The sequence below is a fragment of the Ostrinia nubilalis genome, chromosome 24, assembly GCF_963855985.1.
Source record: "Ostrinia nubilalis chromosome 24, ilOstNubi1.1, whole genome shotgun sequence".
In the NCBI taxonomy this organism is placed as follows: Eukaryota; Metazoa; Arthropoda; class Insecta; order Lepidoptera; family Crambidae; genus Ostrinia; species Ostrinia nubilalis.
In genome coordinates, this window is record NC_087111.1 from 5634428 (window position 1) to 5647413 (window position 12986).

The following is a 12986-nucleotide window of genomic DNA, read 5'->3' on the forward strand; positions in this document are numbered from 1 at the left end:
TTTAGAAAAATAGGATGTTTAGAACAAATGAATTAGATGATAAATCTGGCTTCTTTATATTTTAGGAATTTGGAAAAAAATCGTAAGCAAGTTGATTTAATAATATAAAGCTGGAGACGTTGTTTGTTTTCTTGATCGCGTTCTCAGGAACTAATCGTCCAGTTTAAAAAAATATTTTTGTGTTGGATAGCCCACGGGAAATATTATTCAAACTATTTTCACGCGTACGAAGTCGCGGGCATAGCTAGTCATTGAATAAATTGGCAAAGAATTCGAATATTTCGAATCCCATCCAATTTGCATGTGCAACAGACCGCGAAGTTTGTAACAAACTAATGAAAAGTCAATTTAGTTAACCATCAACAGTCATGCTATCACCAAAACTAAGTTTCCTATTTTTGTTTGCAGTTTTTCATCGTGAGTAACATTTGTTATATTTTACTCTAACTATATTCTGTTAATTAGGTATTTCATTACCTAGGTGCTAATAAAAAAAATTAAAAATACCTATTTGGTAACTGGTAAACACAGCACTGAAAACATGCAGCCGTTGGTAGAGTGTAGACAATTTTAAAAATTCGAATCGATATCGCTCCGTTACGTCTCCAAGTTGTGACCCAAATAGATCGATGATAGATCTCTACTACAAATGTTACTTCCAAATACTTAAGAAGAACAAGGATCATGATTATAAGGGACCATCACCTACTGTAGCAAACATGCCTCCTGCAATTCCTACAGATACTTTTAAAGTTTTCTATTACTATGGGGTGGACCGACGACCTCGTAAGGAAGACGCTGGATGCAGGCCGCTACCAACGGGTCATTATGGAAATCATTGGAGGAGGCCTATGTTCAACAGTGGTCGCAGTAGACGTCCTATGGATGAAATGATGATGATGATAAATTGAAAACTTAAATAATTTTCAGCTCTAGATAAACTCACACTATTCAAAATTACTGAAACTCTAGCATTACCTAAATTTTATTATACTATTATTTCATTATAAATAACCAGCCTACTTAAAAACAGGCTTCTTCTCAATCTCTCATTAGTATCGAGACCTTCTTCTTCTTATCGAATCGACAACAAACCTAAACAGTCATCATCATCATCATTTCAGCCACAGGACTCTAGACTGCTGAACATAGGCCTCCCCCAATGATTTCCACAATGGCCGGTTGGTGGCGGCCTACACAGTGTCAGCCCAAAACTTCGCTACAACAGTGGCGTTGTCAGCAGCATTCATTAAATCCTCCTGCGTGCAGTTGCTCGACCTGTCTATGGAGACCTATTGAATATTTTTTGATAAAATTGTACCCATTACTCCCTATTTGTATTTCAGTTATCAAAACTCAACGCAGAATCAAAGATGGTCAAGAAACCGATGCTGAAAAGCGATATGTGGTAAATATTTTTTACTTATAATCTACTTTCAGGTTCTTACATAATTTCATTGTGATAATTTTTTATGTGTTTTTCTTTATGTTTATTTATTTTATTGGGCTTTCAAATAACACCAAAATTGGTGGGATACCGTGATTGTGTCAGAAGAAAATCTTTAAAGTTACTATTTGTCGCGGAAGGTGTGATCTATTTGACGCCGAATGTAGTTAAAAAAACAAGTAGGTAAGTCTTGAATGTTCTAAAATGTTCCAGGTGTACTTAGTAAAGGCTCCAACATCTCCCAGAGCGTACGACGCTTGGCTTTGTGGGGGGGCCATAGTGAGCAAAGACTACATAGTGACGTCCGCTGCTTGCGTCGAAGACGTCCAGCATATGTACGCCATAGCTGGCTACAAGAAGTACGTGCCTACCAGCGAGCTGGAAAACGATCAGTGCACGCAAAAGATGAAGAAGAAGGTTGTGTTTACTTGCGTTCCCAAATGTAAGGCCAAAGTTCTTGTTTGACCAATATCAGACATACAACGACGACCTCATAAAGGTAGCAGGAAGGCGCTGGATACAGGCCGCCATCAACCGGCCTTTGTGGAAATCATAGGGGAGGCCTATTCAGCAGTGGACATCCTGCTGAAATAATGATGATGATGATGATGATGATTGAGACCGAATTCAATACGCTTGCAATACTTTCGTACGTTTCAGTCAAATGACAGCAGTGGTGCTGGACAAAGGCCTCCCTTATGGATTTACACAAAAATTCTAGGAAAACCTTTCTCATGATGTCACAGGAGAAATTAATATCTTTGATTTGTGTGTTTTTGAATGGTAGGGTTACTATTACGCTAACTATTGACAGATCCATCTGAACAAAATTTTAGACTGGTTTAAATTTTTTCTTTTTCAGAACTTTAATAATAGAGTCGCCTTCCCGGAATTTTTCTCTTGAAATTTTTCAAAACGGCACGGTAATTTTTATTTTTTTGCTTCCTTGCAGCATACGAATTGGACTACGCTAAAATTGAGAAATGGTCGTTCATAGACATAGCGGTGGTGAAGGTGGAATCGCCATACAATTTCAACGACATGACATACAATACCCTGTGCTCATACAAACCTTTGAGTATCCCGATCAACTACGAGACCAAATATCAGGAACCTGGTGTTGATACTATGGTGCTTGGTTGGGGACATTTGGACCAATGGAGGAAGGTAAAATCGATGAGTATGACGCCGCACACTGGATCGAGCCCATACAAAGCGTTGGACATCGCTTCCTTACTCAGTGTTTTTAAAATAAAATGAGATTGCGTCAACGTAGTAACTTCAAATTTTTACAGTGTAAGGTTGACAAGTTTATCTTTCTAATGTGATAGATTTTACTTATTAGATGGCAATTAATATAAGTGAAAAAAAATCTTAAAATATAGTGATGAAAAACTTGTATTTATTGTTCAATTAAAAGCAAATACTCACTCATTTTGGTCTGTTTCCATATTTAAAGAGTAACATAGTCTAACAATACTCTAAATTTATTCTCATTAAGTGTTAAAATTATTAAAGAAATATTTTTGTAAACGCCTGATTTTTCATTGCACACAATCACTTTGTTCGATTTTGTCGAGCTTGTTTTCATATTCTGTTAACTGTTAGATACATAATCTAACAATACTCTAAATTTATTCTCATTAAGTGTTAAACTTATGAAAGAAATGTTTTTGCAAACGCCTGATTTTTCATTGCACACAATCACTTTGTTCGATTTTGTCGAGCTTGATTTTATATTCTGTTAGCTGTTAGATACATACTAATGCAATTTTATAGGGACTTAGCGGACTACAAAACTGACTCCAATCAACAGATTGCCTAAGCCAATCTACGTTTGTAGCTAAAAACTGGTGCTCATTATAATGACACTACTTCTTCTTGCGACAAACAATGTCAATGAAATTATTGTTTTTTTTTTATAGTTATCTGATAAATAAAATGTGTAACTCAGTACCTACCTAACACAATCATAAATGAAGAAAAAAATACATACAAAATGTATGTATGGTATGTACTAAATTCAACGACAATCTTTTGAGATGATGACAATATGATTTTTTTACTATATCTGTTTTATAGTATTTCTTTATGTTCATAAAGTATTAACTACGTTAGTACTTACCTCTGTTTATCTGAAGAGAGTGTATGCGAAAACAGCTCTAGTATCCTAGCTAAAGAACTAGCGCGATCTTTCATCGTGGTTTTTAATAATGCATACAAATCTCTATTTGACTTGAGGTTTTTCATTTTAATGAGTATTTTTACTGAATTGCACACGATAAACAACTCATAAACCAAAATAAACATCTTTGGTTTACCTGACATTATTTTAGTGTAACGAATTTTACCTAAGTGAATTTTGCTATGCGGAAAAATGAGGCGCTTTTATTTAGTTTTTTGTGATTTTCTCGAAAATAGGGATGAATAAGGGTCTAAAAACTGAGTAATAATATCGCCCACGTTGTCATCTATCATCTCTCATTCATGGTTTGTTAAAGATCGCCCAAGATGTCAACTAAAACACGCAGTTTTCATTAAAAAAAATACCTTTTAAAAATACGTCAAAATAGCCAAGCTAGAAGTTTTTTAGACACTCATTTTAACACACAGATTAAGATAAAGGTATAAGATAATACATTAATACGTAATAACATAAAACCAGTGAACGAAATTGGATAAATTGACAATACAAACAGAAGTCAGAAAATCCATGATTTTGACTTTGTTCACTTTACGGTCGCACCACATAACTATGATAGTAGATCATGACTTGATATTAGTGATATTTGATAGAATGAAGTCTCATCTTTCAATTTATATGCAAATCAATCTTGTTTTAAGTAGTTGCATTTAAAGCACCATGTCCAACACCTTGTATGGGCTCGATCCACCGTGCGCCGTATGGTTGCTACCTACTTCAGCTTGCTAATCCGTTGGGCTATGACAGCGACTTTAGTTCGTTTACGGATCTCCTCATTTCTGATTCAATCTCGTAAAGATACACCGAACATAGCCCTCTCCATAGCCCGCTCTTCAATTTTGAGCTTATTTATAAGGCCTATACATACATATTATGAGGCCACGTCTATCATCACTGGTAACACACACTGATTCAAGACTTTCGTCTTTAGGCACTGAGGTATTTTGGACAATAAATAAGTAATTCTGTTCTATTTTCCTTTAGCCAGAAGACTCGACCGACTACAACCAAGATACCTTGCACTTCGCGGCAACCCTAATCCATGACAAGGAGGAATGCAAAAAGTACTTCGCAGAAATCGGTTCTTTGGATCATGTCATTGACAAGTACATGATCTGCACTTTAGAGGGCGGAAACATCGACTCGAAGGGGGAGCAGATACTGAAAAGCAGGCCAGTAGCTGATGGGTGCACTCCTAACATTGAAAGGTTGAAGCATGGTGATATTGAAGTAAGATTATCATACTATTATTACTATATGTAAACTCTAGCATAATAAGTTCTTATAATGTTCTTATTTTAATGAATAAATTATTATTATGTTTGTACGCTTTGGAGCTCACGGGTCAGAAGTGGCCCGGTCCTTTATAAGGCTTGCGTGGGGATACAGATCCAACACGTAGAGGCCGTTTTAAGCGCAAAATAATCGACAAAAGTGAAAGTGGTGCACATGCTGGATCTAGTCTCTGACTATATCATGGGATGTAGCCAGAGACCATCCCCAGCCTGTGCACAGGAGCTATTGCAGTTATTGAAGAATGGACTAGGGTTATGGATGATGGATGGAGGGACTGGTTACTGGGCTATGGATGGAGACTACGGGACACCTGCCTGGTTCATAGTCTCGGACTGAAAAAATGGCAGGCGGTGACTAGCCAGCGACTAAATGGGCCCCCCCTGGCGTCATGGGTCGTATAGACCGGACTGAGGGGCAACATTGGCGTCTGCCAGCTCAGGGGTGTAGAGAGGTGTGCTGCGCTTTCTCCGGGGTTACTCGCGGCGTTATGCCCTTTAACACTTCCACCCCTGGAGCATATAGCTCTAGCGACTCCACTCTGGCCGGCCGGTTAAGGCAAGCCAGAGGTGAAAGTCCTGCAGACCCTCTCGGATTCCACTTCGGCAAGCCGAAGACGAGGGTCTTGACCGACTCTCGGGAGCACTCGGATTACTGGCCCCGTGGTGTCGCTACTCACCAACAGCTCGCCACAAAGCTGCCCTGCGGGGCTTATTATTATTATTATTATTTGTACGCTTTGGAGCTCACGGGTCAAAAGTGGCCCGGTCCTTTATAAGGCTTGCGTGGGGATACAGATCCAACATGTAGAGGCCGTTTTAAGCGCAAAATAATCGACAAAAGTGAAAGTGGTGCACATACTGGATCTAGTGTGACTATATCATGGGATGTAGCCAGAGACCATCCCCAGCCTGTGCACAGGAGCTATTGCAGTTATTGGAGAATGGACTAGGGTTATGGATGAAGGATGGATGGACTGGTTACTGGGCTATGGATGGAGACTACGGGACACCTGCCTGGTTCATAGTCTCTGACTGAAAAAATGGCAGGCGGTGACTAGCCAGCGACTAAATGGGCCCCCCCTGGCGTCATGGGTCGTATAGACCGGACTGAGGGGCAACATTGGCGTCTGCCAGCTCAGGGGTGTAGAGAGGTGTGCTGCGCTTTCTCCGGAGTTACTCGCGGCGTTATGCCCTTTAACACTTCCACCCCTGGAGCATATAGCTCTTGCGACTCCACTCTGGCCGGCCGGTTAAGGCAAGCCAGAGGTGAAAGTCCTGCAGACCCTCTCGGATTCCACTTCGGCAAGCCGAAGACGAGGGTCTTGACCGACTCTCGGGAGCACTCGGATTAACAACTGGCCCCGTGGTGTCGCTACTCACCAACAGCTCGCCACAAAGCTGCCCTGCGGGGCCCACAAAGCTGCCCTGCGGGGCGGCTTATTATTATTATTATTATTATTACCTTTATAAAGCCTGGTCCGTGAGCACGTAGAATCCCGTCCAATGACCCCAAGCTACCCATCCCTATCGCTCGCGCGTAATTATGTTGCTGTCGCGACTGTGCGACGGGCGCCCGCAGTGAGTGTGCGAGCGCGACAGCAACATAATTACGCGCGAGCGATAGGGATGGGTAGCTTGGGGTCATTGGACGGGATTCTACGTGCTCACGGACCAGGCTTTAGCACTAGCTATTATACAGGGTGTTGATCTCAATGATTAAGAAGCTTATTCTGATCAAGAATCAGTAAAAAAATGTACTTCGAAAAAAATTTAAAACGAACTTTAACTTTAGTTAGTTAAAGAAAAATACCTATTTACACTACCTACTTTACGTGGATTCCTTCAGTAGGCTATCCGACATGATAAGCGAGCAATCCGCGTAGCTCAATGGTGCCGCAGTGTAAATGTATTGCAGTATTGCGAGCCACAGAACAGTCGATGTCTCACGGAAAATACTCGCTAAAAATTCCACTTTCGTTTATATTTTTTTGGTGGATAATGTCATAATAGATCACCTAAAAAATATGGCGAGGATTGAAATTAACATCCTGTATAATATCATACAGGTACCAGGACGATATTTTTTAGTCGCTATGCCTATGTAAACGTTTCATTGTTTTTAATAATTTTCAGTGCGAGGAGGACGAAACGGTCATCATGGATGAGACCAGAAAGACATTCTCTAAAATACTGATGAGACAACAAAACAAAACTAGACGACAAGGATTTTGTCAGGTGCTTTTACAATTTTTTTTTCTGTAATACCTAACTATCGTTATTACTGCTTCAAGTCCTGTGTAGCCAGGATCTTCAGTTTAGCCGCCAGTAAAATTTAACCACATAGATATAGGGCAGTAGGGCTGGATATGTCGCAGGCAAATTGTATGATTCCGCATTTTACAAACGGCGTCGTCAGTTCACAAACGCTCGTTGTTCTATGAAATGCCGAAGACAAATTGGCGACTCGTTCAATTGATTAAATTTCGACTATACTAGTAATATATCTTGAAGTTGATAGATATCTTCGCAACGAATTTAGTCTGAAAATAAAAGCGTGTCAATAAAGAGAGAGCATTAATACTTAGCTTAAGGGTAACGCCCTGTTTGATTTCCCTCTACTGCTTGGACTGGTGAACCCACTCCTAGACAGTATGTACAGTCGCGGAATGAAAAGGTTCGTCACCTTAGTGTCGGTTTTTGCTTGCAGTAGGTACTGTAAGAGTCAAACCTGCCAACATAACCGTGCAAGAAACAGTGCTGCTAACATTTAAATAAATATGACGTTTGCTAACGAATAAGGTTTTGCTTGTTTATATTTCTATCCCATCAGTGCAATATTACAAAATGTAGTTTTTTTTTATTTAATAGATAATGGCAGGTTGAACCAACAAGAAGGTTTTAGTTTATCAATCATAATATAGTTCCAAAATACTGGACTGTCCTGTCGATGACATTGACAGTGGGGCGCCACCGTCATTACCGGATCGCTGGTTCAGATTTTTGCCATGTTGGAAACCATATAGTTGAACGATGGTAGCGCCCCCCTGTCATTGAGTTTGGTGGGACAGTTCAGCGTGGGTCATCTATACTCTTCTTGACAAGTTAAATCGTCAAACAACTTTGATCTGAATAATTTTGAACTTTACTGACGAACAGTTAAAGATTATTTTCTCTAACTCGAGATTATTCTGTAATATAGTTTCAAAAGGTAATATGTGCTCGTGATTCGTTGAAGGAATCAATTTGAAAACTGACGAACCTTTTCATTCCGTGACTGTACATACCAACATATTTCTAACTGGAGAGGTAAATAGGAATATTAGTAGTTTGTGTACACCACTTATATCCGTTGTCTAGTACCCATAGTACAAGCTTTGATTAGTTTGGGACTAGAGGCGCAGTGTAAAAATTTCCAAGGATATTTATTTTAATAAACTTCTATTAACAAGGATTTGGTATCTCCAGAACGATCACGGCGGCCCCCTAGTGACCTGGGTCGGGAGCCACGAGGTGCTTGTCGGGGTGGCATCGGTGTTCAGGGTGACCGACGACTCTTATTGCACCGGGCCCTACCTATATACGAGCACGCAATGCAACGGGGCCTTTCTGGACTGCGTTGTCAATGAGGGAGAGACGTAAGTTTTCGTCATCATCATCGTCAGGACTTTTGGCCTCCCCTCCAGGAGAACCCTCTTATTTTACTAGAGGCAAATGGGGGATTTGATCTGCCAACCGCTGGCCAGGCGGGTTGGGTACATGTAAGATTTATTAATTTTTCCTAACTTTTGATTTGGTTTCTAGTTCAGATTTCTGGAAGCGAGCATTGTAAAAAAAACTTAAACGAGAATTCTCTAGCCCCACGAAAAAATAATTATGCCGACATCATTTTTTTACCTTTCCACCTAATCTAACTTTATACATTGCCTAAAATCACCAAACCGTCTTTCCCATGATGATCCAAGTTATCTCTACAAGTAATAGTTATCTATTTCAGACAACAAACGTAACCCTATTCTTTTTGTTTCTAGGAGAAGAAGAGCCATTTGCGACAAGGATCCCAGCGAAAGAGGTTTTGACACGATAGAAAGGCACATATCCTGGATGAACCGTCCCGAAGGGTAAACATTCTTTAAATATAGTTTTAATGTAGTGTTAGTTTTTAAGGTTGCAGTTGCTCTATCACTTTAAGGTTGCAGGAAGGCGCTGAATGCAGGCTACCAACCGGCCATTTGGCGAGGCCTATGTCACCTATATTCAGCAGAGGACATTTAAACTTGATGTGGCTTCCATAGATTTAGAAACGTTGAAAATGAAAAATATTTATTTATTAGTTTGACGAACATTTGGCTCCCCCACCAGTGCTTCGAGACAAACATCGCAAGTGTTAAGAAGGAACGCCGGAACAAATTCAGTCACCACACAGTTGTCAGTCATTTTGGTTCAATTACCTACTTCTTTAAGTACAACCCAATTGAGCTAACTGCGCATCTCCTTGGAATATTATGCGACTCGGCCTCGCACTCCTCCGGTGCGTCGATGTGACGTCACGGCCACCAGGTGCGCAGTAAACTCGAACGGGTTGTAGGTAGGTATAATGTATAAACAAACACTGTTATTGTTTTTCACATAGTACCTACCTACCTATTTTCTTTCAGGCCGGCTGATAATGAAAGACTGCTGATGAGACCGCAAGCCCCGCTGAATAAATATTACAAATGGGACGTCACACCGAGTGCTTGAATTTGATATTAAATTAATAAATTATGTTAAGTTTTTGACTAGTGCTTTTAATAAATAAAAATATCTAGATAAAATAGGTAGGTAGGTAACACATTCCAGAAATAACGAATACTTAAAAAGAAAGTTAGCAAAATAATGTTCATTAACCAACTGAAAAACACATTAAAAAAAAAGAAAAGTTTCTATCAGCTCAGCTTTATAATAATTAGTTTAATGATAAACATACTAAAATCGGGCTTGCTCATGAATATCTCATCAAAATCATCGGTTTTTAAATTGACCATGAATCGAACCCAAGACCATAAGTCCAATTGGTTTGCCTCACGCAGCGTCCAATGAAAAGGGAACTACAAAATAACCAACCGAATTGAGAACCTCCTCCTTTTTCAAGTCGGGTTAACACCGCGTAACGCATGCGCAACACCCAAACACTATCGTGAGGTTAGATAAAAAAAATATAGGTATGCTGTGCGTGCGTGATTTTTAAATTATTCTGTGGATAATATTAATAACTACACTTTAATGAAAATTTCAACCCGAAGTAGTAAGGCATCACCATACAAAATTGTAGTCCGATTGTGATAAAATGTCCCATGTAATAGGTAAGCAAGTGAGTGTAGATAAATGTTACTATCGTAGTGATACCAAGCGATAAGTCAGTCCAGTTTTGTTTTGTCGTTGATTGCTAGATTCTAGAAAAATAAGAGCAATATTTCATAATTGTGATTAATTTAGTTTTTAGTTCGACTAAAGTCAGAGTGTGCTGCGAAGGAGTGTCATACAAAAAAGTAGCCCGAAAGTTTAGCATCAAGAAAAACTAAGAGAAAAACAGACTACCACAACAATCAAAATGCCGGTAACTCTCTACGGAACAATTGTGAGCCCACCGACCCGGGCCACATTGATGCTGTTAGAAATACTCGACATTACCGTTGATTTCAAAGAAATAAACTTACCCACAAGAGAACACTACAAACCTGAATATTTGGCAAAGAACCCGCTCCACACCGTTCCAATGATCGAAGACGACGGCTTTACGGTCGTAGACAGTCACGCCATCATGACTTATTTGGTTACTAAATACGGCGGCGCCAATCATTGTAATATGTATCCCCAAGAATTGAAGTTGCGAACGCTGGTTGACCAGAAACTATACTTTGACGCGTCTGTCCTCTTTCCTAGAGTTCGCAATGTGATCTATGACATTGCTCTTGGAGGTAGCAATTTAGGATCTCCGCACCCGACGCAATTTCAGTTGAAACAAATAGAAGAGGCTTATGCATTTGCTGATGCTTTTCTTCAGAAGACAAAATACATAGCAAGAGACGAACTGACTGTTGCAGATCTGTCTTGTGTGACGACGATATGCTCGCTGGATACTATAGTACCGGTCGATTATGAGAAGTATGACAAGTTATATGCGTGGTGGGATGGTTTGAAGAAAGAATCTTGGTATCAGAACAAGAACGTTCCAGGAGCGACACTGTTTAGCGATTTTATGAACAGTTTGTTGAGACGGCGCTAGCAATTTTTTCAAGTCCAAATAAATAATATTATAAAATACTACCTATTTTTTATTGGTGTTTTACTTCCTTTTCTCTTTCATTTCCTGAATTGCATTATGTCAGTTATTGTTACGCACTATGGTTTATGTTGAGTGTGCAAGTGACTTCTGTCGTAGTAGCAAAGACCTCAACCACTCTACCAAATCGGTAAGTACATACATACAGGATGTCCCAAAATTACCACGTCACATTGACACTAAAGGTAGCTGGGCCGAAGACGCATCGAACAAGCTAAATGTCCCATAGAAAAGCTTGATTAGTTTTAAAATGTAACTGATATTATTCGATAGATTTATTCGATTCGTCTTAGGCTCGTCTACCTCGAGTGTGGAGTAATTTTGGGACAGCCTGTATAAGATTTAAATTAAAATCCATTCCTAAAATGTTTCAAGTAATAAATGAGTGTGTTGAAGTGTAGGGGTACTTGAAAAGATCAATTTGTAGACCTCCAGGAAATATCTATCACAATAAAACCACCGATCTCAGCTAATATTCTGACATTTATTTACATGGTTAAAATATGTAACGGTATTTATCACTCGAACACGACGTCACGACACCCATTGCGCCCGACTATGTTAATATACAAAACGCTACCCTATCAGAATCCATACTCACCCTAAATACCTTTACAAAATTTACATATACATAATATACTCTCATAAGACAAAACTTACAATAAAAACCTATACTAACACCGTTGGATATAAAAAATTATGGAATCTTTTAAAAATTATATCTTTATTATTAATTTAAAATGGTATTTCAACATTAAAACGTAATGCGTCTATTTGTATGTTAAAAAATATAAACATTGTTATAATATGTATTCTTAAAAATAGATTTTATTCAATTTGAACGTACCTACTTAAACTAGGCGATTTTTGGGGCAAATGAGTTACTTTCATCACCAAGCGTCAGTGATAACAACTTGTTTACATTTTATATTAAATAACGTAAGAAAATATTTCAATGACGACAAGTAACAGAATTTGGGTTACTTTGGGATGTATGGTAACACTGCCTGGTCACATCATAGACAATAAATTGGGTTACAATTCTAAAAATCATAGATAAAGTAATATACACAATAGGACAATCCTATTTTTGTGATGTAGGTGTAGAAAATTGTGAAGTAAAGGCAAATTCATTAAAATACTTGTATCCCAGAGTAACATTGAAACATTACTTACAAAACAATTAAAAATGAACATTGTCCCGTTGATACACGGTTTATTTTTGTTTGAAATTAGACACCACTTCACATTAAAGCTCTTATATTATCCCATTTGGTGCATATTTGAGAACATTATCTAACGCCCGTATTCACAAACATTACTATGAGGTCTCATAGTGCGCGTGGACGCACAGGGTGACTCACAGAGCTCTATTCATCGCTGTGCGTTCGATTTGCTGCTTCATTTAAGCAAGTATCGTTTGTGAATACGTGCGTAATATTATCATGGTATGGCGACGACTAATATTGGGTTACGTAAAAACGATTCCTAATATAGTCCAAAAATATGAACAGTAACTAATCATCCATATTGACAATAGTGCCCTGCTGTCAATGTCATATCTGGGTCACTATAACAATATCTAATCTACACTTGACTGGATTCACTTTAAGTTTAGATCAAGTTCAAGTAGTATCAAGTACATAGTTTCATGATTAAGTCAAAAATTTAATAAATTATTCGAGCCATGGACCAGAAGTTCAATACTCCAGTTTTATT

The 12986-nt window shown here is 38.8% G+C and overlaps 2 protein-coding genes across 2 annotated transcripts; both read left to right on the forward strand.

Annotated features, from left to right (window-relative positions):
- Window positions 1–299: 299 nt before the first annotated feature.
- LOC135083821 (uncharacterized) lies at window positions 300–9723 on the forward strand. Its single transcript, XM_063978565.1, has 9 exons — window positions 300–417; window positions 1347–1408; window positions 1661–1889; window positions 2400–2614; window positions 4635–4880; window positions 7079–7180; window positions 8411–8580; window positions 8974–9063; window positions 9601–9723. Exons 1-9 carry the CDS (start codon window positions 369–371, stop codon window positions 9683–9685), a joined length of 1248 nt encoding a protein of 415 aa, XP_063834635.1. The 5' UTR covers window positions 300–368; the 3' UTR covers window positions 9686–9723.
- Window positions 9724–10141: 418 nt separating this feature from the next.
- On the forward strand, window positions 10142–11255 carry LOC135083688 (glutathione S-transferase 1-like). The gene is made up of 2 exons (XM_063978397.1): window positions 10142–10287; window positions 10421–11255. The coding sequence occupies exon 2, from the start codon at window positions 10536–10538 to the stop codon at window positions 11208–11210; it is 675 nt and encodes a 224-aa protein (XP_063834467.1). The 5' UTR covers window positions 10142–10287; window positions 10421–10535; the 3' UTR covers window positions 11211–11255.
- The last annotated feature ends 1731 nt before the right edge of the window (window positions 11256–12986 follow it).

Excerpts from the sequence above, each read along its gene's own strand:
- LOC135083688 (XM_063978397.1), top strand. The coding sequence starts at position 10,536 with ATGCCGGTAACTCTCTACGGAACAATTGTGAGCCCACCGACCCGGGCC.
- LOC135083821 (XM_063978565.1), top strand. The coding sequence starts at position 369 with ATGCTATCACCAAAACTAAGTTTCCTATTTTTGTTTGCAGTTTTTCAT. Across the intron at positions 1,890-2,399 it reads GTTTACTTGCGTTCCCAAAT|CATACGAATTGGACTACGCT; the intron begins GTAAGGCCAAAG and ends GCTTCCTTGCAG. Across the intron at positions 4,881-7,078 it reads TGAAGCATGGTGATATTGAA|TGCGAGGAGGACGAAACGGT; the intron begins GTAAGATTATCA and ends AATAATTTTCAG.